This window comes from Choristoneura fumiferana, chromosome 21 (genome assembly GCF_025370935.1).
Source record: "Choristoneura fumiferana chromosome 21, NRCan_CFum_1, whole genome shotgun sequence".
Classification (NCBI taxonomy): domain Eukaryota; kingdom Metazoa; phylum Arthropoda; class Insecta; order Lepidoptera; family Tortricidae; genus Choristoneura; species Choristoneura fumiferana.
In genome coordinates, this window is record NC_133492.1 from 9,318,181 (window position 1) to 9,345,908 (window position 27,728).

Sequence of the window (27,728 nt, forward strand, 5' to 3'; positions counted from 1 at the left end):
GTCTCCAGTCGAGAACCTTTCCGCCCCAGCGACCATCTGTTCTCCGTGCTATATGGCTTGCCCATTGCCACTTCAACGAGCTGATTCGCTTGGCTATGTCGGTGACCCTAAAACGACTTATCTTACAACAATTACATTATCTACAGATATTGATTATCTACAGTGCTTACAAAAGGATAAACATTGCTTTAACTTGCTACTCTAAATGTCCTTAATGACTTGTGAATTGTATTGTGCTGTCGATGTAAATTGCACCAAGAACAGTGCGTGGGTAATTTAGGGCAGTGGTGTCGAAAAATGAGCCGCGAAAATGGTACAGACGATAAACTCAGCAATCAGCCGACACAATGGACCTTGCACACCTTGAAATCGGTTTTCGTTTGATCGCGAAAGAATACAGTTGTCATTTATTTATGGTGTGGCAGCATAATGCTTTAATGCCTTTAGTGGTTGCTGATACGAGTAAAAGTGGGTGTGATATACAGCCTGGCGGGCGCTCAACGTACCTAGTCTTGCCGTGACTGGCCCATTTGTACCAAAAATGGTATGGGCTCTATAAAATATTAATATGTGGGTAGATAATGACTTATTTTGTCTACTACCTACTACTAGTAGCCCTCGTGCTTTTAATACGTTAGAAATTATAATAATAATAACCCATACAATTAATTAGAAGAGGAATAGAAAAGTTACGAATAAGAAATATATTTTCCCAAACCATCTGTAACGAAATTAATTAGTTTTACTATTGGTTACTGCTATATGTAGTTTATAAAGAATGACATTTTAGTGCTGGTACCGGAATTAAGTATCTTAAATCTATGGAATGGAAACTGAAAAAAAAAACAATAACAAAAAACATAATTGTCTCCAAAAAAAACCGTGAACGAGTAAAAAATTATATTTACGGTTTTTTTGGAGACAATAAAACTTTTTAATATTCTTTTTCTCGCTTGGGAGTGTAACTAATGTGTTACGATAGCTTAATGTCAATTGCTCGTCACCTTTTACAAAATATGGCTTTTTAGGGTACCCTAAGAGTAAAAACGGAAATCCTGTTACTAAGACTTCGCTGTCCGTCCGTCCGTCTGTCACCAGGCTGTATCTCATGATCCGTGACAGTTAGACAGTTGAAATTTTCACAAATAATGTATAACTGCGGCCGCTATAACAAAAAATACTAAAAACACAATAAAAAAATATTTAAGGGGGCTCCCATTCAACAAACGTGATTTTTTGCCGTTTTTTGCTAATGTCTAATGAATGTTGTATAGAAGGTACGGAACCCTTCATGCGCGAGTCCGACTCGCACTTGGCCGGTTTTTTCTACGCACAGACTGGTGCTTCAAAATCCGTTCCATTTCACTTATGCATTGCGACGAGTATTAATTGCTTAGCAACTGTGAAATAGTCGAACCTCAACCCGTGAAATATTATTAAATAATTCAAAAAGCTTCATTGTTTAGTATTCGTACGTTTTTTCACATAAACAGAAACACTATCGTGTTGCAATTTCAACATTTCACAATCCGTAAGATAATTTTACTGCTTCAATTATTTTTCTTTCGCAAATGTTTTTTTCATAATGATGGAAATATAATAAGTAGCGCACGCTCGCCGGGAATAGGCGGCTATAACAGGCGGCTGAGTCACGCACGCGAAAGCCGAACATCTATAAATTCCATAAGTACAATAAATTTAATAAACTCATACAAACCGGCACACTTTACAACTCTTACCCGCATTTCTACAGCTGCGAAATTATTTAACCCTGCGAATACTTTACGAGTACAGTCAGATAAACTGAATCATTTACAGTCAAACCATTTGATTCCTGATCAACCGTAGAACGCTCTCACAGTAAGTGTCATAAGTCATAATGAATTCCCTTGTCAAGCAATGCGATGTCACTATGACTTTTTCTACGAAAAGGTTCCACAGTGGGTCAAGATTCAGTTGGTTCTATAGTATAAGGTGAAATAGATTATTAAAAGGTTCCACCCTGGTACATAAACCTGCATTAGTAGAAATAGAGTCGTATCAGATATTAATGCACGCTTTGTTGTATCAGATATTGGTACACCAGTGGCGTTGACATTTTCGTTAGGCAATCCGGAAAGTGAGAGAAGTGTGTTTTGGTATGTCTTCGGTCGGATGCAATACCCAGCAGTTAGTGTCTACACAATCTTTGTCATACTTATCATCATTAACGTCACGTAAATAAAAAAATAAAAAACCCGACTGCCTTAAAAACTAAAAGGAAGAAAATAAGTGATGGTCTAGAACTCTGTCAAGTAGCTAATTTATAGTTCAACAGTCGGGACCCATTACCAACCATTTTTGAGCGTCACGATGGGAAAAGATCACGACTGTAGAACTTTAAATTAGCTACTTGACAGAGTTCTCTACCACTAGCACTTTATAGTTTCGCCATGTCTATCTGTCTGTCTGTCTGTCTGTCTGTCCGTCCGTCCGCGGCTTTGCTCAGGGACTATCCATGCTAGAAAGCTGTAATTTTGCACGAATATGTATAGAAAATATGCAGACAAAATGGTCCAATAACAATTTCAAAAAAAATTTTTCCACCCAGAGACGTAGTGAGGTGTTTTTTTTATCATCCAACTGTAGTGTGGGATATCGTTGGGTAGGTCTTTTAAAATCATTAGGGGGTTTCTAAAACGATTTTTCGCTTCAGTGATTTGTTTGCAAAATATTAAACTTTAAAGTGCAAATTTTCATTAAAATCGAGCGTCCCCCTCCCCCCTCTAAAATCTAAACTGGTGGGTGGAAAATTTTGAAAAAAATCAGAATGGTAGCAAGTATTTCAAACTTTCAAGGAAAACTATAACGGCTAAGTTTGCTTGAGAATTATTAGTAGTTTAAGAGTAAATATACCTAAACTAGGCTGGAAGATTCCGTATAAAATACGAAATCCTTAGAAAAATATTTCTTTTTTCGTAATGGTTACGGAACCCTATTTTGGGCGTGTCCGACACGCTCTTGGCCGTTGTTTTTTATATTTCTGTGAAAATGGTAGATTAGAAGTATTAACCCATTACATATATTTAGCATGGGCTAATTATTAGCTTTCATTTGATACCCATATTGTTACATACCATATTTTTTTTCGCAGACGACATATTGAAATATTATTTATCCTATCTCACTATGAGAGTTATGAAGAATCCAATGATACCTCATATGTTAAAATCCGTCCAACCGTTTAGGCTGCAGCGAGGACCAAAGATGGGCATACGTACCTACCCACATACATACATACGCTCGAAAAACATAACCCTCCTTCGGGCAGTCGGGTAAAAAATAGGCAATCCGATGGGACTCGATTTGTCATATAACATCATTTTACTCTGTTACACTATTATTGGTATTATTATTTTGTTGAAAGTGAGGAAAAACGGTGTTGAATTTGAATGACGATTACAGTCGCAGAAAACTACATACTTATCCAAATATATTTATCAATTAAAGAAAAAAAATCAGAAAGCGTAAATAATGTACACGTAAAATGACAATTAATTAAGTATTTACATAGCTGACAAAGATATTTGAAACCGTAATTTTCGACTGAAAAATTAATGCTAGCGGTATTTTTACCCACGACGGAACGAAAAAGGTAGATGCGTTAGTGGGAGGTTTTTTGTTTGTTTTCACAGACAGAACACAAAATGATTAGCCCGCGAACGCCAACGCTGAATTAATTGAAAATGACGTCCCTTTTTTTGCATTATAATTTAAATGCTATATGTGTGCTGAATGACGTACTCAGGCACGCAAAGTGTTTTGTCTTCTTAACATAACAACAGTACTTTAGTAATACATGCTTCGCAGAATCTTCGTACAATAACTCGATTTATTTAGTGCGTAAATTTGCCGGCCAATAAATAATCGACAGCGTAAGAAGTACGGCAGCATCATACACACTAGCTCTGCTGAGCTTTAAGCTTTTTATTTACGACTTGGTTAAAAGGGCTTTCAGACGAGTTATACGAATCTATAGTAAATCAAAATAAACAGGATTGTCGTGTTATGACAACGAGTGTTATTCAGAATTGAGAATATGCCATAAATCTGCGGTACCAACGTTCGTTGCATATATTATTTGAAGAATTATTTTTAAAGTTTTCACAGTTTGCGAAACATTCTTCAAAGTGCTACTGAAACTAAAAATAGTTAGTCGGGTATTCCTATAGAATAGACCTTTTTTCAGATATACCTAAACCTAAATAGAGAAGTAAATCTTATCACGTGTAATTTTTATTTTCGATAATTATCCCGTAATAAAATTGATGTCAAAAAAAACACATTCATTAATAGTTATAAAAAAAAGTACATTAATGAGTAAAGCGAAACAAATTAGCAGGTAGAGCTTGGGTAGAGTAAGTTAACCGTAAGTCGAGGAAAAGTAGATTTGTAACTGCTAAGGTTTTCAAGTCATTAGTGTTAGTATTTTTAATACTGGCGCCTAATTATCTTATTTAAAACTCAGCCTAATTTAGAACGATAAGCGTAATGGCCGGCGGCGCGTTGATGTCTTCTCTAAGTAATTACACAGACGAGTCACTCCACGGACGACTGTGATTGATGTCTGTACGTATTTTGCAATAAATTAAACTTAAATGAGGAAAGTGAAAGCAATATATCTACTTATATATCTTAAACTCTTTTACGCATTCGGCGAAACTCGCGTCTTATTCTAGTTACGTTTTTGATTTTTTGCCAAGACGTAAATTTTAAACGATAGGCTGCAAGTTGAACGAACGGTACGCATAAACACAAAATCTTATGATAATTGCATAAAACAATACCGGCGTTAAAAACAGTTTATTTGAACCTGTACATTCCGTCTTGCGCCGACGAAACTATTCACCATAAAATGATTCAGTTTATTGCGATACCACAAGTAACCAAGAGCGACAGCAGTAGATAATTGGATAATTTTTGTATCTATTTATTATTAGTATAGGTATGTTGTGATTTATACAAATCAAACAAAAAGTACCTATATAATAATAAGGTTTCCAAAGTATCCTAACGATCTTTTGTTTATTGCTTCGTTGCTTCCCTAATTAAGTACTACAAAAAACTTGTTTTCCAATGTCAAAAACCACCCAATTAATCGATATTTTGATTTCGACACGCTTTCTATTCTGACGTAAGTACCTACTATTAAAATCCTGCTAGATTTTAATGACTGGACGTCCAAAGAATTTATACGACAAGTAATTAATTTAATTCGCACCTAACTAATAACGGCGGCCTTTTATGCTTGCCTCGATTAAGTCGCCGTATAAAGGTATTATAAATCAAAGTTCACGCTTCACCGCGCTTCGGAGACCACACGCGCTCAACTTCCATAACAAAAGCCGATTTGTTGAATGGCTAGCACAACGCGGGGCCATTTGTTAAGTCGACAAAACGCCTAGTATGGAGGGTCGGTTAGAAATGGAAAACACGATAGCGTTTGATGATAAGAATAAATTAAAGAAAAAGAGGAAAGTTTAAAATTAGGGCGAGTAGGAAGTTGGAAGGCGGGCATTAAGAAGTTTTCAGATATCACAGTCCCAAAATAGAAATCAAAGGTAGCTACTTTTTTTTAAACGTCTACTACTACTTTCCTAATCAGAATCAAAATCACAGCAAGCTACACAATAGGGTGCGGTATCCGACCGAACAGAGGCTTAATTGACCGCGAACACGACGCTTGAATTGCCATCGTCGAGACCGCAGCAAACAGTGGATTGTTATAAACGAAAGAATTTTTCTGTATTTTTTCTGTACTTATTTTCTGTGTTCTGTGTTTATATAAACTCAATCGTAAAGTATTACGGTTACGGACTGACTGACTGAGACACAACGCACAGCCGAAACCAGGAGGAGCGGAGGGAGCTATAGACTTAAAATTGTTTTCTGTATCGCTTACTATTTCTGGTGTACAATAAAGAGTCATTGTATTGTATCTATTTAACATTTGGCACACATACTTATACTTTAAGGGGCTGTTTCACCATCCATTGATTAGCTTTAACCGACGGTTAAATGTGATGCCGTCTCCGTCTATTCGAACAAAACAAATAGAGACGGCATCATACCTAATCGCCAGTTAACGCTAATCAATGGATGCTGAAACAGCCCCTAAGGATAATAGAGGTCGCGAGATAAAATTAGTCGCCGGTAATTGGATAAAAAGTAAAATATCGTATTGAATACAAATGAAAACAAAGCAGTTAACGTTTTATACTGCAACAATGTTCAGTCAATGAAACTGAATCACGTACCATGGTGGCACCTTCTCATAATAAAATAAATCTCGCTATGATTTCCTTGGCAAATGCATGGGATGTCAACATGACATTAGTAGCACAAAGGTTCCACCCTGGTACGTGATTAAGTTTCCTCGACTATGCCTACGCCTTAAGTCCAGACAGCCAAGTCTAGACTTGCAAGAAAAATATATTGTTCCAGTTGCATTACATTGCGGCGCTTGACTGACCACAACAAACTCGTTGGCTTCACGGCCTCGCAATGTAAAGCAACTTGCACGAGTTTTCTAGCAAGTGTAAACCGAACTCTATGCTTTCTTTAGATGCGAGCCGGAGCTGCCGTGTATATAGTTTAATGGGTATACTAGCTTTTGCCCGCGGCTTCGCCCGCATTTAATTCGGTTATTGCGCGCTGTTCCCTAGGGCGCAGCATGCCCTAGGGGCATTTTTTCGGGATAAAAAGTAGCCTATGTCACTCTCTGGCCCATAAACTATCTCAATACCAAAAATCACGTCGATCAGTCGCTCCGTTTCGACGTGAAAGACGGACAAACATACAAACACACACACTTTCGCATTTATAATTATTATTAGTATGGATTTTCTGTCACTGGCCAAGAAAGCTAGATGTATTGTGTGTCGACCCCATAAATCAACTAGCTTCAATCGCAAGGACGCTTCCTGGGGAGGCAGTTCGGTTACATATCGCTGTGTGGGAGACCCTTAACTACTTCGTGAAATGAAGACGCCATTATGCTGGTTACCTTCGCACCACCAACGCATCTTTTTATTATGGAATAAACGCCAGATATTAAAATATCTAAAGATATCCATTAGGCTATGTTATTCGATAAAAAACTAAGCGATTCGTTTCTTAATTTTGAGACGGTGGGCTCGCGAAAAATGTCCAAGGTACAACACCCCTGATGTACCTTGGACATACGAGGTTGTACCTTGGACACGTGATTTTTTTCAAGAAAATATTTAATGATAATTTGTTTTATTAATTTACAAAATCGATAACTTATTTACTGGTTATTAGCACACAGCAGTTTTCCCGCCAAGTTCGTAGATATTGTTTTATAGATCAAACAAAAAGTTACCTTATAGTTTTTGGTTTAGACGCTGATTACATGATGAAATCGTATTGATCAAACGACTAAATTACTTAATTTTAATTAAAATACCTTTCAATATCAAGATATGATCGGAACAAAATATATATATTTTTTTACTATTAAATTTCATTGGCCGAGGTACAACGTATTTTTAGTGTCCTAGGTACAACGTATCCAGTTTTTTTAGGTAAAAATGCGTCCAAAACGCACATCGATTTAGGTTTAGGCTGAAATAGCCCTACTGTTCCGTAGCTAATTAACGTAACTTCAACATAGTTTATTGACTTTTATTACGAAAAATTAAAACATTAAATAAATAAGCTTCATTTAAAGTTCAAAAAAAGTACTTCTTGTAAAGGGATTTTTATTTTCATGATTTTCTCACACAGCACATTCAGCGTTACGTTTCGTTACTAACTTTACTTCGATACTTCCCATCGACGATTCAAATGCATAGCACATGATATTAAAATAATGCGGAAACATATACATTTCGATGACAGTCCTACAAGCACTATTAGCCAAGGTACAACAGTTTCCTTACATACTTGTCAGTTAATATGGTCATTGCATTGATAGAAAGCTTATGCTGCAAGAATTTCAGCATGATAAAGTAGACCCATAAGCTTTTTCAGTTCGGTAATGTTAGAAATCACGTTTACGCCGACAATGTTTGAATATCGTATCTGAACTGAACATCATTGTTCCGGTTGTGGGTGGGATTTTCAAAAGCGATAATGTCATGTACCTAATTTTACTTTCAACGCCTCTGAGCACCACTTGGGCGGCGCGCTCAAACGAGAGAAAGTCTACTTATAGTCGATTAAAATTGTTCCATAAATATTTATAAACCTCAATTGGTATTATAAATTGGATGCAAAATGCATAAACACCGGGCGTTACCACGGAGAGAGTGCGGACGAAACTGCAGGGCTACTACAAAACTCGAAACTCGAAGTTCGTGCCGTGCGGGCCCTCTCGCTCTCGTATTAAATAGTATAAGTGTCAGAGGGACCGCACGACACGAACTTCAAGTCTCGAGTTTCGTAGTAGACCTGCTGATCTTGAGACCAAAAACTCTAATTCATATCGATACCGACCTATACGTGATACTGCCACGAGAGTTGAACTGGCACACACTTGCATGCGCCATGATCACAAGACGACTGACGAGTTGCTCTAAAATCAAGGTACGCGGAACAAAACCTTAATTTAATTCATAAAATTACTAATGACCGCGATAGCCACTATTAACAAATAAAATATTTCATTTCATTTCAAAGTCTAAAATACTGTGACACACACACAGCTACAAAAAGAACTGATTGCACAAAAGGAGAATGAAAGAAATGAATGAGTAAATGTCAAAATCCTGCTGTCATTTCACGAAATGTTGTAGCTGTGTGTGTAATCATTCACTTCAACTCTCGTGGCACTACCTAAAACCTACGTTTAAAATTCGTGACACTGGCACATATCAAGACTTGTAGACGTATCCACTTATCATAGAAGGTATCAAAATAGCAATCTTGTGATAACAACATTTAAAATGTGACAGGTGACATCGGTATGTCGAAATTGCATGTCGCACACGCATAACGGTTGGATGTCTAACGAGATAAGCCGCGATCGGCGCGGGCGGCGAGACGGCCTGGCGCGTGAGCTGGGGTAACGTACAACGCAACCTGATCATTTTGACAGCTATTTTTAATAAAGAAATTGGAATAATAAACAGATTGTTGAGTAACACATGGATACCAATTTTGTGACGTCTCTTGAATGGAGTACTTATATCCTTAATTCTTTGGTAGCAGTGGCGTGGCCCTGTAACAACCTGATACCCGCCTGGTTGTTTGAATTTTCACCACAGCCCACAACCTATCTATTTCGCCCCTGCTTCATTCGCTGTCCATGTATAATTGAATGCATTGTCCCTTGGAACATTCTCTATTCAACGACTTTTGGCATATTCTTGACATATCAGTAGGCACATCGCTGAACTCTTCCATTTTAAAATGCAGTCGGTTAAAAACAAAAGAAAATGCTGTCGCAAATAGCTTTAAATGTTTGAACGGTCGGACTGTTTCATTAAATGCCGCATAAAAAACTGCATGTTTATGTAAATGCAATCGATTCCTTATTTAGGTATCGCACCGGCGCATTATCTTACAAAAGTTTAACTGTAATCATCAATATGTATACGTACGTGTTTACATATTGATGATTAAGTTTTTATACAGTTGCATGTATAATGCATGCCAGCGGAGCCGGAGGGCTTGACACCGTTACAAGCACACTCATTGTCTTTGATTACCGACATACGTTCGACTACTCGTTTGTACCGTTTACCGAACGCACTGGGTATCCTTATTCCATATTATGCAGCTTTTTTTAAATCCATACGTGGTCTGCTTACGAAATTTTTACTTATTTAAGTATGAATATTTATTTGTCACGTCACTCAGGTTTAAATGTTCCCGACGTGCGGGAAAGCTTCAATCACTGCAACGATATTTTATAGTAGGTACGTAATTTAGATTCTATAGATTTTGATTAATATAGAAGCAAACTTTCGAAAGATACTTCCATTCTTTCCAGATTGGTAACAGCTAAGAAGTAAACTAACCTATAATACAATTTTAGTTACTTATAATCCTCTTACGTCGGCACACTCGAGGTAAAATAAACAAATTGATGTTTTTAGAGAATTACATAATACTGTAGGTAGTTTCTGTTCAGCATCAGCCGCAAGTTTGTGGGTTACCGGCGCAGGAGAACGTTTTGTTGAAACCAATATGTTACAATAAACTGCACTTGCGTATGTAATGAATGAACAGTGTGTGAAAGAAAGATTGAAACGTTAGATACATTCAATAAATACCGACCTCAGAAACAGAACGGGTGGTGCAAGCCGCCAAAATAAATAGGCACAACACATGCCTTTGCTCAATCAATACCAGCTTTGATTGCCGCTAAAACGCCATTAGCAATGAAATATACAAGGCTCAATATTTTTTTAAGGATTTCTATTCTGCTACGAGTCACCGAGAAGCAAATAATTTCCTTGTTTGGGCTTGAGCAATCTGTCGTACTGGTTATGTTAATTTTATTGATTTATTTTAATTTACTTTACACCACATGTCTATAGGCTTTTTTAGGGAGTTGCTGAAAGTCGCACGCACCCATCCTTGTCGGCGCATTGAAGTCGCGCCCGACCGCGAAATATTTGCAAAACCTCTGTAATTATGTAAACGCCAATTTGTCGAGGCTTCCAATTAAATAACTGTTGCGTAATTGAAAACATAAAGTATTGTCTTAATTCGAATTGTGGTGTAACATGTATTCACTCGGAACACTATTATTTGTGAAGATGGTACGAGATAAAAAAACATTTTAGTTAATGTCAATTTTATTATCTGTTTGTTTATATCCGTACATTTGCGAGCTGTTAAATTGTTTTTGTTGTATAAAATTGGATATTTTAGCGTCAGACATTGTGGTGCTACATAACGTTGAACAGAAACTATAATACTGTGTAGGTTAAGTGCCGAGTGTAGTACCCCGGCGGTATTAGCGATATCGGCATATATTAACTTAATAACTATCCTATACTTAGTAACTTTTTTAGCCGCTGTCCGATTAACTAATGGAAATACATAACTGTTAGTCCAGATATATCAGCTTGAATCAAAAAATGAAATATTTCACAACATATAAAATCATACAAGGATCTTTATTGACATTATTGACCTAAGTACCTATTCTCCTTTCTTACATCGATCTAAGGCACGCCCAAAATGTATTCAAGCATTACGTAACGACTAGGTGGGGCTGAAGCGTAAAACGATACCAAAATAGATTACCCATTTGAACTCCCAAGCCCCGCTATCGAAACCGAATGCAAATTCAACTTCCAATAGTGTTTACTAATTACCATTTTGAGATGAAACGAGAGGCGCCTACACGCACTGTTCCCATGTGCCAGGGATTAAATCCGAAAGTGTTCTATTTTGGTGTCGGTTACTCATGCAGCTCTATTTACTCGACACCAGACGCCTTCCACTGCCATTGACCTTGCATCGGCGCGAGCTTGTACAGAAAAAAAAAGTTAATGCTAATTTGTTGAGAAGGTCGTCGGTTTTTAGCTTTTCCATTTTCAGCTCAAGGACTTAACAGTTTTATTCCATAGGAAAGAAAAAAACTCATTGCTAAAAGTATTGCATAGACTTGCCTATTCGTGAATACATGTAATGTAGCATATTAATTTGTTTGGGGTTATTTCTACTTACTTACCTACTTATTAAGTGTCTTACTTATTAAATGTTGCAATAATGTTACTGACAACCCTAATAACTACTTTTAACATGTTGATGAACTCAGACTTCAAAAGCAGAGTTCTTGGGGGGTTTGGGTTCCATGCACAATTTTATTGTTGGCTCTCAGAGCCGACATCTGACAAAGCCACTTGCATATACCACTTCTTTGATCTGTCCCTTGTGTAGGGAACTGAGCGAGCACCCATGAGGCAGACATGACCCAGAGTGTTCAAAGCCTCGACAAAAATAAGAAAAAAAACCTGTTACTGAAAAGATATCAAAACTAAAAAAGGTAGGTATATCAAAAATGTTTACCTGCAAGGTTGATTGTGAAGACTGCAGATGTCTTGTCTCGTGACAAGAATAGCCACGTCGTGATGCTGTGGATGCGAGTCATTCTTAGGGTTCTGCAGCTGCTGCCACCGACAAAACGATGATAGCGTCGTATCAGCGTTCGTAGTAACTTCCAACTCGGAAGCTGCGCGAGAGTCTTCCACTAAGATGATCTTCACTACCACTACTTGGATTAGATTTCCAATTGAAGGATCCATATAGAGAGATGATACCTGCGTAAATTGATTTGGATTATTTTACTCGTCGCCATTGGGTTAACAAGCAACTTTGTAAATATAATACGTTAAATGCTTACCATGTTCATAATAGTTAGTAGATATGTTTCTAAATTTTTATCCCTGTGGAATTCGGTCATAGATCTGTCAGCAACCAGCAGAACTTCGACATGCTGCGGTTTGCTTACAGAGCGAGTACGTCTTGATCCGCTCGAAGTGTGTTGTCGATTTGCACTGGGATTTTTGTACTAAAAAAAGAAAGGGAATATTTAGACATTGTAGCTATTTCAATTATGCATGTTTACGAACGTTATTTACAAGTTTCAACGCACTTTGTTTCTACCGTATGCTTGTTGGGTAACGTCGGTGATATTCCAAGGGAAAGGCGGTTGCTTCGTGGCGCAATTTCTCGGTCTCCTTCGTCGTCTTCTGTGTTTTTTCACAGCTCCTCGTCTTCTATTTTCGCGATTCATTTGATTTCGACCTCTATTTCTCATGTAGGAATTCTGCTCCATAGACTTGCTATTACTGTGGCTCGTTTCTATGGAACTGCTTTTAGAATGAGACTGATTGATTCTCTGTTCTGCTCTTCTTTGCATCTCTGCTCTAAACGCAATCGGACTTTTTCTCGCGGCTTCTAACCTTCTTAACCTTTCAGTTTCTCGTAATCGTCTTTCTGCAGCTTCTCTACTGTTATGTGGTCTTGTATTCTGATTTCTTCTCGGATGAAACTTTTGATATTCTCTTTCGTATAATCGTCTATATTGTTCATTGGTGCTACTTCGACGATCGGTTGATCTCTTTGCTCTGTGGTAGGCTGCGACTTTATCCACAGCCGATCTTTTGAATATGACGTGTGGTCGACCAACAGAGCTATCGCTAGGAATCTGATTTGAAGGTTCGATCCAGTATTCTCCATGCTTTGTCCTTAAAAGCCCCGCCTAGTAAAGGGAAACAAAAGTTTAGAGCGAAAAAAAAAGTATTGTTTTAAAAAGTTACATTTACATGTAGGTACCAATGATGCTGCGTTCCTTACGCTAGAAGTAACAGATTATGTCGAGATTACTTGTTAAAAAACCCACTAATGTGTTTAGTTTCTAATCGTATGACAGTGTGATGTGTGACTTTTTGATCAATGAAAATAAGAAACAAACTTTTACACACCGTATGGTTGAAAAGTAACATTGAATGGCTCCATTGAGAGTGCGAACTGCGAAACCGGTCTGACAACCAGTGGGTCAACAAATCTAGCGTCTTGTTTGCTAGTAACGGTAGATAAATTGATTGATAACGAAGTAGACGTGGTTTGCGCGAAATTTACTGGAAACTATATTCTACCTTAAGATGCATTGCTCTGCGCCAGCTTAGAAGTTTACGTGATTCTTGTAAAATGATAAGAGGTGATTTCATTTCTGTACTTGACTCACAGCCTGGCGTAGGTACAAATAATCTATTTATAATAGAAAGTTACTTTATGATTTCCGTTGAGATAAAGGCATCTCAATAACCAGAACATAAAATAAAATAAATGATTCCTACAACAGTACCTAGTCCTCACATCTTAGCTATTGCGTACCGACAATAGGACAAACACCATACATAACGTTAAAATTATAGAACTGGATTTCACAGTCGGCAGATTAGGACCATAAAACCAATATGGTTTAAAACGAAAGACATTCGCAAAGTTGTTTCTTTATTGTTGGGTGTGGGATTTAAACACTGCATAAATTAGAATATACAGTCTGAATATGTATTATAATTATGTTCGGGTAAGTATGGCGGGCTAGTCTGTATGTCGCCGACCTTGCCGCGCGGAAGGCCGGCCGCGAGCGACGAACTGTGTGCATTATAGCCAACTCATTACTCCCTCATTATTAGTATTGAACTTTATTTGGAACGCTTTAGGCTTTCATAGTTTATTGCTTTTGCATGCATTTGCGGCGTAACACAGTTAATGGTCTTTCAAATAACAACTAAAGATTACCTACATGCATAGATATGTATGTATTATTTTATTTCTCTTATATGCTATGCTGTAAATTATATCACCTGCTGTAATCTATATTCTTTTTTATTATTTTGTAAAGGATGTCAGTATAAAACGGCTCTGAAGCGATAAATAAGGTGCTTTTCTGTATTGGTTGCTGTGTAAAGTTCAATAAAAAATCATAGATTGTATTGTATGTAGAGTACTTGTCTATTGCTAAATTTAGCAATAGCAATGTATTCAGAACATCCCACAATGTTAAACATAACTTTTTATTTCTTTTACAACAGGCGCTGATTCGCTATCTACATCTAATTGGAAAAATAAAGGAGCACGACGCGTAGTCGGTAGGTAGACATAGAAAGTGAACGTAGACGCTATATCAACATTATCAACACGGACGTACGTATTAATCCACTCGAGATGTCCAGGCAGTGCGTTAGCCGGTTGAGTGTTTGACTTAGCCTGAGTGGAGATCAAGCGGTGTCGGCGTTTCACTGAACTTCTTCACACTAACTTACGTATGCAAGTACGCAATTAGATAAGGATCCATTGAAAATAAAAGGTCGCCTTGAAAGCTTCTTACGGTCAGAAAACGAACGAGCTATTTTGATGTTCGCCTATTAAATATTCAATTAACTTTTAAAAGCAAACAACAAAGATTTGCATTTTAATGCCAATAAAGTAGTAATAGCCTTACAGCCGGCTGCGTTTATGTATCGACTAAATAAAATAGTAAAGTGTTTTAAAAGCCTACACGACTTGGTAAAGAGGTAATGTGTAATGAATGACCGATCAAAAGGGCTCAGGCGATTTAGCAAGCGATGATTAAAGAATTAGCATAAAGCAATCGATTATTTATCATCCGTGTAAGTGGATACAGTGACGTTTAAATGATTTAAAAAGCTAATGGACCAAAATGGAAGGTATAAACACACGCGTCAACCCTATAACATTATTAATTTCATTCACCTGTCGGTTTTCGTTCATTCGCTCGTGAGATTAGCGCGAACATTGCGGACCCGCAATTTGCCGTGACCTCTGGCGTGGTCATCATTAATTAGAATGTTTTGTAATTACAACTATTCTTTGTGCCCCTATATGTATAGTGTGCTATAAAATCAGATGCGGGTATTTTGAGGTTCGATTATTTGCATCGTGGTGAATTAGTTTCAATTAAATTAAATTTAAAAAAATACAGTTAATGTTAATGCAAGGATGATAACTTTTGGACGGAATGGTATTTTTGTATGAAACAAAATAAAAAAACCACACAATACTTAAATAATTTATGTGTATAATTGATTCTTAGGTTATTACATACATAATTACATACCCTGAAAATATCCGCACCTTATATACATTTGTTATACTAATTTGCGTAATTTGTATATTGTTAAATTCTGAGCGTCATCTGGATCAATAATCGCAAAAAAATCCAAAAATCTGGAACTGTCTCGTATAGGTCAGACTTTCCAGCGACGTTGCAATATTATACCTACCTACTCCAAATAGCTGCATTGATATTTTGTAAACTGGGATCGTGTGTTTTCGCTCACTATAAATAGGTCCTAAATTGTCGTCTTTACACATTGTACTCATAAGTGGAATGACGAGGACTTGTCCGACCCTTGACATGGAATATTATTCTAACTGAGAAATGTTAATCTGTTGGGCTAGCTTAAGCCTATTTACTACACTAGTGTAAAACTGATTGGTGCAACGTCGTCAATATTAGGTATTACTTAGATATTCAAAAATTCCAGCTCAATCAGATCAGAAAATATCATTGAATGTACTTGTAACAATCTCTGAATAGCATGATACCTACTCAATTACTTATTCCAATTTAGTATCCTAGTTAATTGGCTTGTTAGGTATCATGGCTTGCAACTATTCATTGAGCATAGCACGATAGTAGGATAATAACGCCCAGCGTTTTTTTACACCTAATGATATATGCTCCACAGCATGACCAAACATAGATGCTCTTGTCTAATTAAAATAATGAGTATTGTTGTTTTTGTTGCACATAAAATATGTGTTAGATTTTATCTTTTGTTTATCATTTAGGTTAATCTTTATTTCTTCGTCTGGAGGAATATAAAATATTAATGCGTACCAGCGATGGGCATAATTAAAGTGATTTGGCGAGAGGCGGATATCTATAAAGGTAGGTATGTAACGCCCACACATCTTAGCAATTAGTCAAAATTTTTACCAGTGCATAAGTTCTTGATTTTATATTAGTAAAACAAGCTATATGTGTATAAACAGAGCTGCACTATAAGATACTACCTATAAAAGGGTGACGTGACTGATTGACTAACTGATAGACAACGCACAGCCTAGCCTAAGTCTAAAGCAGTGATGAAATAACTGTCGAAAATCGTAGAGGCAAACCTAGAAGCGAATTTTTGAAATTCTATTCGTATAAAATCCTAGGTAGTTTTTTTTTTCATTTGGGACCAAGCCACGGGCACAAGGTAGTGAGTAAATCAATACTTTCAGTCCAATCCTACTCTACCTGCACGCTTCGCAACATGCAAAATTGTGATCATATCTAATTAGGAACCCAAAAACACGCAATCAACGCCCACTTTTGATTACTTCCACATATAAATCATTAATTAATTATTAAATTCGCAACAGTATCTCACCCATCGATCAAACGCAAGGCCGCTAACATCCGCTAATATTAAATTACAAATGTGGGCACAAGAATATACAAATAAAAATTTTATAGACCTGCAGATGTATTCTGGATAAGGAATAGCGGTTAAAGTGATTTTTATTTGATTTGAGGCAGCGTGTCTTGTGGGCGGAGGAGTCTTGAAAATCAATTAATCAAACACACATTGTCAACAATCGTTGCTAAATCACAATTTCACTTTTACCCGCGCACAGCTGGCTCCTGATAGACGAAAAGGTAATATTGAAAGTAAGAGTTTACCGAGCGTCCGTCTATTGACTACATCGAAAGCTATTTTTTGTGCTGTTAGAGCCTCATTGATAGATTTTTAACAGTGTCACGTCTTTGTAGCTTTGAGTTTCTTGTACGTACGTTGATGACATGGTATTTGCAAGTAGTTATGTTTGTGCAACTAAAAGCACTTAGTAAATGTTACAGAAGCCGGTTGTATTGATTGAGTGTTGGCTTTGTCGCCTCTGACAGTACTTCATTAAGAGCTGTAAGTTTGTTATCTATTTATTAAAGCTCGCTGCTTGTTAATCTTTTGTACTGTGCCATTACAAAATCTATATAATTTATTATAGTACACGTCATGATGCGCGGTTATGGGGTTCAAAACGATCTACACACCTTTTAATTATTTCGCGATTTTGAGCATCATAACCATTCGTGCACTAATGCTGCGGTCTGTACTTGAAACGTATCTTTAATAATTTGTATTCTCCGTTCATTTATTATTATTTTTTGCTATTTTATTATAGTTTCAATCCACAAGCATGTCGTTTCGTATAATAAATAAACCTTGTAACTTCAAACGATACAAGCTATAAGTAATTGTATAGGTAAGTAATAATCCCGAATCCGCGGTTCTGTAGCCGCTAGCCAATGAGCTGCCAAACGCAACAGACAAATAAGAAGGATGGTCCAAATGTTTCATCTGCAGATTTTTATAGTTAGGTATCTTAAGCTTCACAAGGCCAAGTCGTGATTTATTTGAACTCTTCGTTTATAAATAACTGACAATAAAATGAAGCTTCGTAGACTAAACATGCACGTTTGTTTTTGTTTGTGGTTTAAATAGGCAGCAATAATCCTTTAATGTTTGAAAAACTAGGGTTGCGTTATTATAAGCCGTATTAGGGTTGCGTATCTCAGTTCACAAAAACGGAACCCATTAATAAATTTTTGTCCGTGTCTCCGTCCATCCGTCTATCAAGACCCTTTTTTTCAGGTGGAGGTATCAAATTGGAATTAATAGGATTGGATCAGTCAAACAATCAAACTTCCAAATCAACGCAATAAAAGCCACAATCATTAAAAAAGGTGTTTCCACACAACTTGACACGAAATCGAAACTTAAATCTTAATTTTTTATGTATGTCAGTCTAGTTATTTATTTGTCAATAAAAAAGCATTACAGTTAAAACCAATGCCCTGTAAAATTCTGATTATACAAAAAAATAGATACGCAAAAAGAATTATTTCTATTTCAGTTTGTTTTAGTTTTTTTGTATGTTATTTATAAAAATAATTTATAAAAATAACATACAAAAAAACTCATTAGGAATTTTTGAACATCGTTTTCGTCGCTACCCTAAAACGACGGAACCCCACACCCTCCGGCCAGAAGTCGAGTCTAAATGAGCTGAAATTGTTAGCCCTTTGCGACTCGAGCGGGAGGATGGACAGCTTTAGCTACTATGGGGGTTAGGTCAGTAACCATATAAAATGACTCCACACTGCGTATATTTTGCTTAGCTGCTAACACTGGATATTCATAGATACCTACATATTATTTGTACGGAACCCTCGGTGCGGTTGTTCGTCTTGTATTTGTTCGGTGAGTCAATCACTACTCTTAGATTATTTCCCCAAAATCATTAAAGAATTGGTCAAACGTCTGCAGCCACACCAAAGCCGTATTTCTCATTCAGTGCTGAAGAAGTCTTAAATAAAATAAAAATAAAAAGTTCGGGTTGAAGTAATATGAAATTTTAATGGACAGCAGTCGTCGTCTGGAGTGTGGTCACCGCTTCTGTCCTAGTAGCATTAAAGCCAACGTTTAGTGGTTTCGGTGCGGTTACAAACAGTCTTAAAAAGCAGGAAAATCGCACGGGACTTCGTGAGAACGACCGCACACGCAGAAACAAGAGAAAGATGTTGCTATGGACATAACTGATTTACTCTGTGTGGACTTTTAGTAGCTTGCTTCAGACAGAGTTCTTTACAAGTTTAGACGTAGACCCGTAATCAGCTATTTATTCTACTGGAAGACGAATACTTATTACTTGTACAAAAGCTTTTTAGTTCCTGTCCGCCTCTCAATGGATTATACCTGGCTCACAAGTGACTACCTAGTGTAACTGTGTACTAGAAAATGTATCTTCAAACCAACACTGTCTGTCACTTACAAAGCAGGCTGATAATGAGTAGCTACGGTTTACCGCATTATATACTCGTACTATTGTGTGGGTTAAAGAACAACTCCATGATATGATAGTAAATAATGCGGTAAACGTAGCTACTCATTATCAGCCTGCTTTGTAAGTGGCAGACAGTGTTGGTTTGAAAATACATTTTCTAGTACACAGTGACACTGTGTGTGTGTGTTGTGTGTGTTTTATGTGTTTATTCAAGATGGCTCTAACACTTAAGACACTCTTAGTTAGGTTAGACTGTTACTGTCTTTACGGGGCCGCGGTACATCGATTTAGGATACCCTAGATACCCCGCTAATGCTTAAAATGTTTCTTGCTACAACTGTGCTTAAACACCTTCTAAGCACAGTTGCGCTGTCAGTAACGCGTGCTTCGTTATCGGATCAACATGCCGAAGTACTACTTAAAAAAGTGCAAAAATAATACATTAACGACTTTGAAAAAGGATGGCATATCGTATTTTCGGTGAGTACTAGTTACTTAATAGTTTTATAATGTAGTGAATTTTAGGCAAAAATACGCCTTCAAACTATTAAAAACATTTTTGTTTTAAATTAATTTTAATAAGTATGTACCAGTGTATGTACCTATCTTCATTTGAAACGTCAACTCCGTCAATTTGTTACGATTGTCACGCGGCGTAAACTGAATTCGACTTAATAGGGATCGACTCAAGGTATAGTTACCTATGTAAAATCATCTTGCCTACGACCGAAAGCGCGATGGTCTTATATTGTAACCTACGACCGAATTAGCGTAAAAGGTATTCTTGTTGCTTTTACCTATGTACCATCTTCATAATGTTTCTAGCGCATTTATAATATTGTAATGTCATAACCGCCAATTGCGCGCACTCGAAATAACACCTTAATTTTCGTGACAAGGTTGCATGTAACGAAAATTGAATTGTTCTTAAGTACATTATGTGTTTTTGATTTGCCTTAGTAGACGCACGCACTTGTAACTTAGCGATGGGACATTTTTGCGACTTGAATTTGTAGGTGACAGTGTATCTAGGGTATTCTAAATCGATGAGCCGGTATCATATTTACTTACATCTAAGTATAAAAAAACTTCTACAAGTTCTCGCATTCAGCTACCACACCCAGGACTTATACACCAGTTGAATACATTGTTAAAATTACCTCGAAGTTTTGGGCATATTGCAGCGGCCTTCGTTACGAGTAGCTAATACTATATTTAAGTTGGAAATAAGGCCCGTGTGTAGTATTTATTTAAAGTTTATGTATAACACAGGAATGAAACGTACGAGTCCATCGCAGGCCGACAGTGCTATCTTGGAGTCGGGCTGTCCCCTAACGGAGCCCGTGTAGTGGCACCCAGTGGCCCCCGCGAAGGGCCGGTGCCGCGTCCGCGCACCCGCGCTCTGGCGCTCCACGACCAGCGCCGGCGTTATAAATGTCACCGACGGCCTGTGGAAAACAAACGAACGTCAATAAATTGTTTACACAGCGGTCTCAGGGCAGTAGAAGCTGGGAGTCACTTTAATTAGGTCTCACCACATCTTGGAACACTTTTCTTCAACATGCAGGCTGTGCCAAACACATAGACACATTTTCGTTAGGCAACCCTAAGAGTGAGAGATGCGTGAGTTAAACATATCATCGGATGCAACTCCTCGTAGTTAGAGTTATACAAGCATTTGTATACTATTATCGCTGACCTCAGGTAGAAAATGTAGGCAACTCGGTGAGAATCGAGTTGTTACGGCGCTACGCCACTGATGTATAGGTACATATACTGATAGTAGAGCATAAATAAAACTAGAACCAACTGGTGAAGAGTTTTCAATAAATAGAGGTGTAAGACAGGGAGACCCGCTGTCACCAAAACTCTTTGATGCACCAAAATTAAAAAGATATTCATGAATTTGTAATATCCGATAATGCACACACGCTCCAACAAGTGCTGAAAAAGTTAGCCGATCAGTTGGTCTTGAAAATGTTACGATGTCAAAAAGCTAAAGCCGAACTCTGCAATATTAACATCTCTTTTGACGTGCCATTCGTATGGAATTGAACGTCAGAATGAGATATTGAGTTCAGTTTGTTAACAAAGCCATAATTACAGTTTAAAATGCCGCATTAAGCTGTCGAACAGCGAAAAGGGGATTAATTTCACGTATCGCAGGAATTTGAAGGGCGCAAAATCTCAAATAAATCTTTTCCCGACGCATAACACAAAGTTCTAAAGAGCAATCCCAATAACGAAGCAGATTTATTTATAACTTAAGATGGTATGGCTGAAGATATGTAGCCAATTCTTAATTTAAAATGTCCAAGCCCTATAGTCGTTGAAGTTCCAGCCATAGTCGCGAATCTGGGATTGTTGCGCGCACCAACACAATTATAGGACGGCTCCACAAATAAAACCAGAGAATGCGCACCGGTCAACAACAGACTTGAGATTAAAATCACTAAGCTTTTCATTTGTATGACATGCGATAATTGATTGCCACTCCAGCTCCACTCGACTTTATTTTATCATTTAAAAATCACGTCCCTGAAAAAAGCTCAAGATGATTAAAGGATAAGAAGATTAAAATTTGCCGTTGTAACGCAACAAAACGATTGCGGTACCTACCTAAAACTCAAGGAAATTCGTACAAAGATCCGTTAACCCAAAATCTTTAATGCTATAATAAAGATAAAAGCTTAGACATCGTTTTACGTATCCAGCTTTTAGATATATCATTAATATTTTATTATTCAGTAAAAATAAGAAGTAGAGTGCTGAATGTTATCTCGTGGCTTTATCGCGATAATGTTCTCGGAGTTCATTAATTACTTTGCGGTTGTTGTTCGACTTGTGTTTGGGGAGATTGCTTTGTGTTTAAAAAAAAAACTAACGAGGAAAAATTGTCGAACGTTGAATAATGTGAGACGATAGCAATAAATTGAATTGCGGTTTAAGCGCATATCGGCCAAGGAATCTGTCCACTATGGCGACGACCATAAAAAGTAGATGTCGAGGTGGCACACGGTCAAGATTTATCGAGAACCACCGGCCTTAGATACCGACCACCACTCGTGGAATGTACCAGGCGACTTTAAAAGCCTTCGAGAAATGGTGAGGATATATTACAGCTGAGGATAGTTATTGAAAACTATGCGAGATAGGTAGCTTAGTGAGTAGAATATTTAGATCTTTAAGATGCGATCGACGTTCCAGGGTTAATCATTTCTATAATCCTGCGTAACATCCTAATTTAATTCAATGTAATAAATAGTTTTTACTTATATCAGTTTCCAGGGAAGCAGGTCTATCTTTAACGCTCGGCTGAATTAAATTTGGGACACGTAATATAGATTAAGTATATGTAACCTGTCATAGTGTATTTTTATCAAGGCACAATTACATAGTTTTAGCATTAAATAGAAAAGATAAACAGGCGAGTATTCTGTCTGCAATAACAATTATTAGGCTGTCCGCGACTACTTAGTTCAAATTTCCGCAGTCTATCGATTCCACTAGGCCAAGGAGGTGCTGGTTCGAACGTGTTCCTTTATTTGCGTTCGTAGGTAAACGAGCCTTGAACAGGGCAGGAGCTGTCGATCGGTAGGCAAACAGTTCGAGTGGCGGTTAAACACACAGATAAGGCTCATTATGGCAATTAGTAAAGGTAAACACGTCGCCCCAAATACGTGTTCGCGTCGAAGCGTGTTGACACAAATGTCTGCATCTACACGCACCTAGTCTCCGGGCTGCGAGAAGGGTTACGCAAACTTCACTATCAATAAATATTTAATAATATACACTTAGGCAGATACTTTGTCCATTCCACAGATGACCGCATAGGGCTAGGCTAAACCTTCCGCCGCCTAACTTTGCCTATAAGTTCATTGCCCCGACTAGTACCACAAAAACTATAAAGGTATAATTCCAATAATTGAATAGGCACTATACCGTTAAGCGATTCGAGCTCAATCCGAGAGTAACGTAAAGACGTCGCATAAAAAACGTATCTCAAAAATGCGTCAAAACTGAGTATTAAGTAATGAACTTTTAGGCAGATCTATATGGCGCGTGGCTCTTTCCTCGGTTAACGTATTGGCGTTGCCATACAACGAGGAAACGCAGCTAGTGTTATAGGTATCCTGCTCAATAGTAGCAGTCTGAGTGATATTTGTAAATAATAGGTTTGTATGATGTAGGTATGTAAATAAATATTTATTACTTTGGCAGATACTCGGACTTCACTATTAAAAAGAACTTTACTACCGAAGAAAAACTACTTCAGTTACTCTCGTAAAATATAAACGTTACTCTAATCTCGCGATATCCTATCATTTCTAAGAACCGTCATCATCGCAATCAAATGAAATGGTGCAATTATGTAAACGCGCGAGCTCACTGTAAACGTAATAACCTGGCATTTGAATGGAAATGCGTAGGTAGTGCAGCGCAGGCTTAAATAAGTGTAACACCTAGCGCTAGGCCACGATATAGCCCTCTTAGTGCTAATCAGGGTGGGCGCTGCTTTTATTGCTAGTAATATCCTTATACGTTTAGGCGACATCTAGGCTTTTACACGAACGAACATGACTACGATTGAACCTAATCGCAGCTATTAACATAAATGTCAACACGAATAAATCGTGTTATAATATTGACTAATAAGGGAATTCGTGTTAGGAATACTAACTAACTCTAGTACCTACCTACACCGATCAGATACTTCACATAAAAACGAAAAACCATGAATTAACCGCTCAATGTCTGAAATATTTTCAATAATATTACTTCAAAGCTACCTTTCGAATTAATTTAGTGGCTAATTGTAAAAACTAGCAAATGCCATAATTTTTTCATACTCTACTCGCAGTTCAAATTCAATCATATTTTTCTCTATTTTTGATTGTTATTTCGACGATTTTTCTTACGTGATCTCGATAAACGGTTCACAACAGTACAGGGAGCAACCGATTAGCAATCTATTTTAACTTTGAATAATTTGCTGCTGCTCAGTTAAGTCGTCGATTAACATGATAGTTGTACTCAGTCCACACGATCGGTATCACATTTCAACAAGATGAACGTATCGTAATGCCCGTGCACACGGGGCCCGCGGGCACCGTAATTTCGGCGCCCTGCAGCGAACAATCCCTTTGTTTTCTTTTATTGCAATCCTTTACGAGGTCCTTGCACTTGTAAGTCTGGCAATAAAAAATGTTAGACCTCTGAGAAATATGCCTCTATATGTTTAGTTACAGAATACGAGTAAAAATGACTAGTATTATAGGAATTTGAAATGAGAGAAACTAACTTAGGCGAGTTTGAAAACTAAATTAAATTACCAAAGATTGAGTAAATAAATTGTAAATATGATTGCCTTAGCCTGAAGGCACACCTATGAATTAACAACAAAGATTCTTAGAATACTGGTTTTGGCAAAGACTAAAATCGTTAAAAAATATATTTAACTGCCGCATTGGCATTTCCGTTTAAATTTCTGTTCTTGAGATGTTTAGCTAATAAGAGTAAATTTAGTTTTACAACCGTGAAGTGTCTCAACAGGAAGTGAGGACATCATGTGATTGCACGAGAGTATGAATAAAATGTTAATAGTAATAATTTACTAGTAAAGTGGTACGTTTATAGCAAGCATAAAGACTTTTGCACGTTGGAGACTGCACGCGTGCTTCCTTGAAATTTCAAAAATATAACAAGTATCACAAAAATATCTCACTTTTAAAATTTAAGCTTCGTATGTTACCTTTCAACTTCATTACACATTTAACTTAATTTAACTAAAATAAAAGAGTACTTTGGTTCTCTGATGTTGAATAAATTGGTATCGATTTAAAAATCAATTTTAATAAATTATTTTCAATAGTGTGTTATTTGAGTCACATAATTTTATTTACAATCCAAGTACGAGTAACACTAAAGATTTCGAATACTGGTCGTTTAAAATGCTGGCCATAACCACACATAAATATGAAGTTTTTTTTTGTAAATTTTAAACTTTGCGCCCTTAGTAGGTATTAAATTTTATACATATATAGCGAGAAAAATAGTAAATTAGAGTGAGATTTAAAATACTTAATAAATAATAATATACTCAGCGGCACAAAATTTGGCCCACTCTACATACAAAATTACCTATTATTGCATACATTTTGAGGGAATTTTTTGAATAGTATAAGTTATCAGAATTGTTTGATTTTTACTAACGAATTTCCACCCGCATAAAATAAACTGAGATTTAAAAATTAATATAAAACTTTAACAAACAAGCTACAGTTAATATAATTAAACAATTTATTCCTTCAATAATAGAAAACTACTTGTGTCTCTAATAGACAATAAGAATAGGAAATAGATCTTAAAGTAATTCATGTCCCGCGGGAATTACAATTTCTGCACTAATTATATCTAGAAGCTAGTTGTACTTTAATTTCTAAAATCCAACCCTGAATAGCGAATTACTTTCAAAGTTGGCTATTTCATAAATGCTTATGTGTCTTTAGGTATTAAAATTTGCCCATCATCTTATTCCAAAAGGTATGTATTTGTATTTCCCTATTCCTCGTTTCAAAATAATAAAAGGATCGCAGAAAGTAAATATATGAAAAAATTTAACGCAGATGTAGTTACCAAATTTGCTAGTATTAATATATAAGTATGTATCGTTTTGTTGAACATTACTAGAAAGTTCAGCCGGAATTAAATAGCGATCAAGTCGTTCCTCCCATGACAGAGATGTTTTCGGTATACCATATTAGGCGCAGGGCCAATCCCGCTACGGATGGCATTGCGCAATCCTTGCAATATTCATCGTTCATTGTATTACAATAAATTGCCCCATAAATATGTATGAACTGAAACGCTGAACACCATACCTCGGCTTTCAAGCTGTCGGCTTTTTGTCCATTCGCCATTAAAAATGCATATAACCGTCCCAGTTCCAGGCTGGAGTGGAATTATACTGGTGTGGGTTGGAAAGCCAATCAAAGTTCGCCAAGTTCGATGAAATCTTTATCTAAATGCCTCTGCAGGTGAATTACCTACAGAATAAAAAAAATACACACTTCGCATAAGCCCTAAGTGTCTAAGTTATAGGTATACTGCTCATATATTTGGCTTCTTTGGCTTCTACTTTCAGGATCCAATAAGTACGTATATATTGACGATCGCGATTGGCATTCAAAACTTTTGTATGTGAACACAGCCCTTCGTTGTTTACTTAAATATAATTTCCATATTCCTATTCCCAAGCTTACGACTATCTCGTATGACTCTTTAACTTTCTTCTGCCCTATATACGCAACGGCGTCGTTTTAGCGACCGTTTCTTTTACGCGTGCAAAAAGTGCACGGGCGGCTTCTTGGTAGCGCGTACTGTTCACAAGAGTGCGAGTGATAGCGCAGCTTCCCAGAAGCGATTGCACGGCGAAAACACTTCCTCGGTTCGCTTTGATCGTTGCAACCTCTCACGGCCTTACGCCTTAAGGTGCGGACATAACATTAAAATCAGACGACACGCCACGCTTGTGATACGCCATCCAACGCGCGTCACTACGAATCATCATCATCATCATCATCAGCCCGAAGACGTCCACTGCTGGACAAATAGAACGCCACAATGAACGACAACTTGCCACTTGCATCCACCGGTTTCCCGCCACTCTCACGATGTCGTCAGTCCACCTGGTGGGAGGCCTGCCAACGCTTCGTCTTCCGGTTCGTGGTCGCCACTCGAGGACTTTTCTCCCCCAACGGTTATCTGTTCTTCGAGCTATGGAGAGAGCTATGCTTGGAGTTTCTTTGCGCGATAGAATCCGGAATACGGAAATTCGTCGAAGAACTAAAGTCACTGACATAGCTGGAAAAATATGCAAATTGAAGTGGCAATGGGCAGGCCAGTACGAATCAGTTCCATATATTTATTATGGTCAGTTGCAGATAGAATTATGCGTCCGACGACGTGGCGTGGCGTCGCGTTTAAGGAGTACATATGTTTCCGCCTTTACACGCCAGACAAACACTTATGTCGGTGTACCATAAAAGTCTCGTGTTACTTATGCAACCTTATCTAAAATTACTGAGATGCAATTAGCCAAGGCGAGATGAGACTACGCGCTATGTGCCGTGAAAAAATATGTATATGAAGACATATTAGATAATGCATTTTTAGGGTTACGTAAAACCCTAAAAAACCTTTACATAGTTTCATCATGTCCGTCCGTCTACGGCTTAGCTTAGAGACCATTAGTGCTATAAAGATGTAGGTAATTTTACATATGTAATAAATATTACCATCTAAATAGATGAAGCAACGAAACTTCGAAGAAAATAAAA

The 27,728-nt window shown here is 37.3% G+C and overlaps 1 protein-coding gene across 2 annotated transcripts in view; it reads right to left on the reverse strand.

Annotated features, from left to right (window-relative positions):
* AdamTS-B (ADAM metallopeptidase with thrombospondin type 1 motif B) overlaps positions 1-27,728 on the reverse strand; it is an 80,058-nt gene that overhangs the window by 13,231 nt on the left and 39,099 nt on the right. For both annotated transcript variants that reach the window (XM_074104195.1, XM_074104196.1), the window contains exons 4-7: positions 20,675-20,837; positions 12,617-13,225; positions 12,365-12,532; positions 12,031-12,281 (exon numbers count right to left, since the gene is read on the reverse strand). In XM_074104195.1, the coding sequence (XP_073960296.1) occupies positions 12,031-12,281; positions 12,365-12,532; positions 12,617-13,225; positions 20,675-20,837 (1,191 nt within the window). The remainder of the gene's footprint in view (positions 1-12,030; positions 12,282-12,364; positions 12,533-12,616; positions 13,226-20,674; positions 20,838-27,728) is intronic.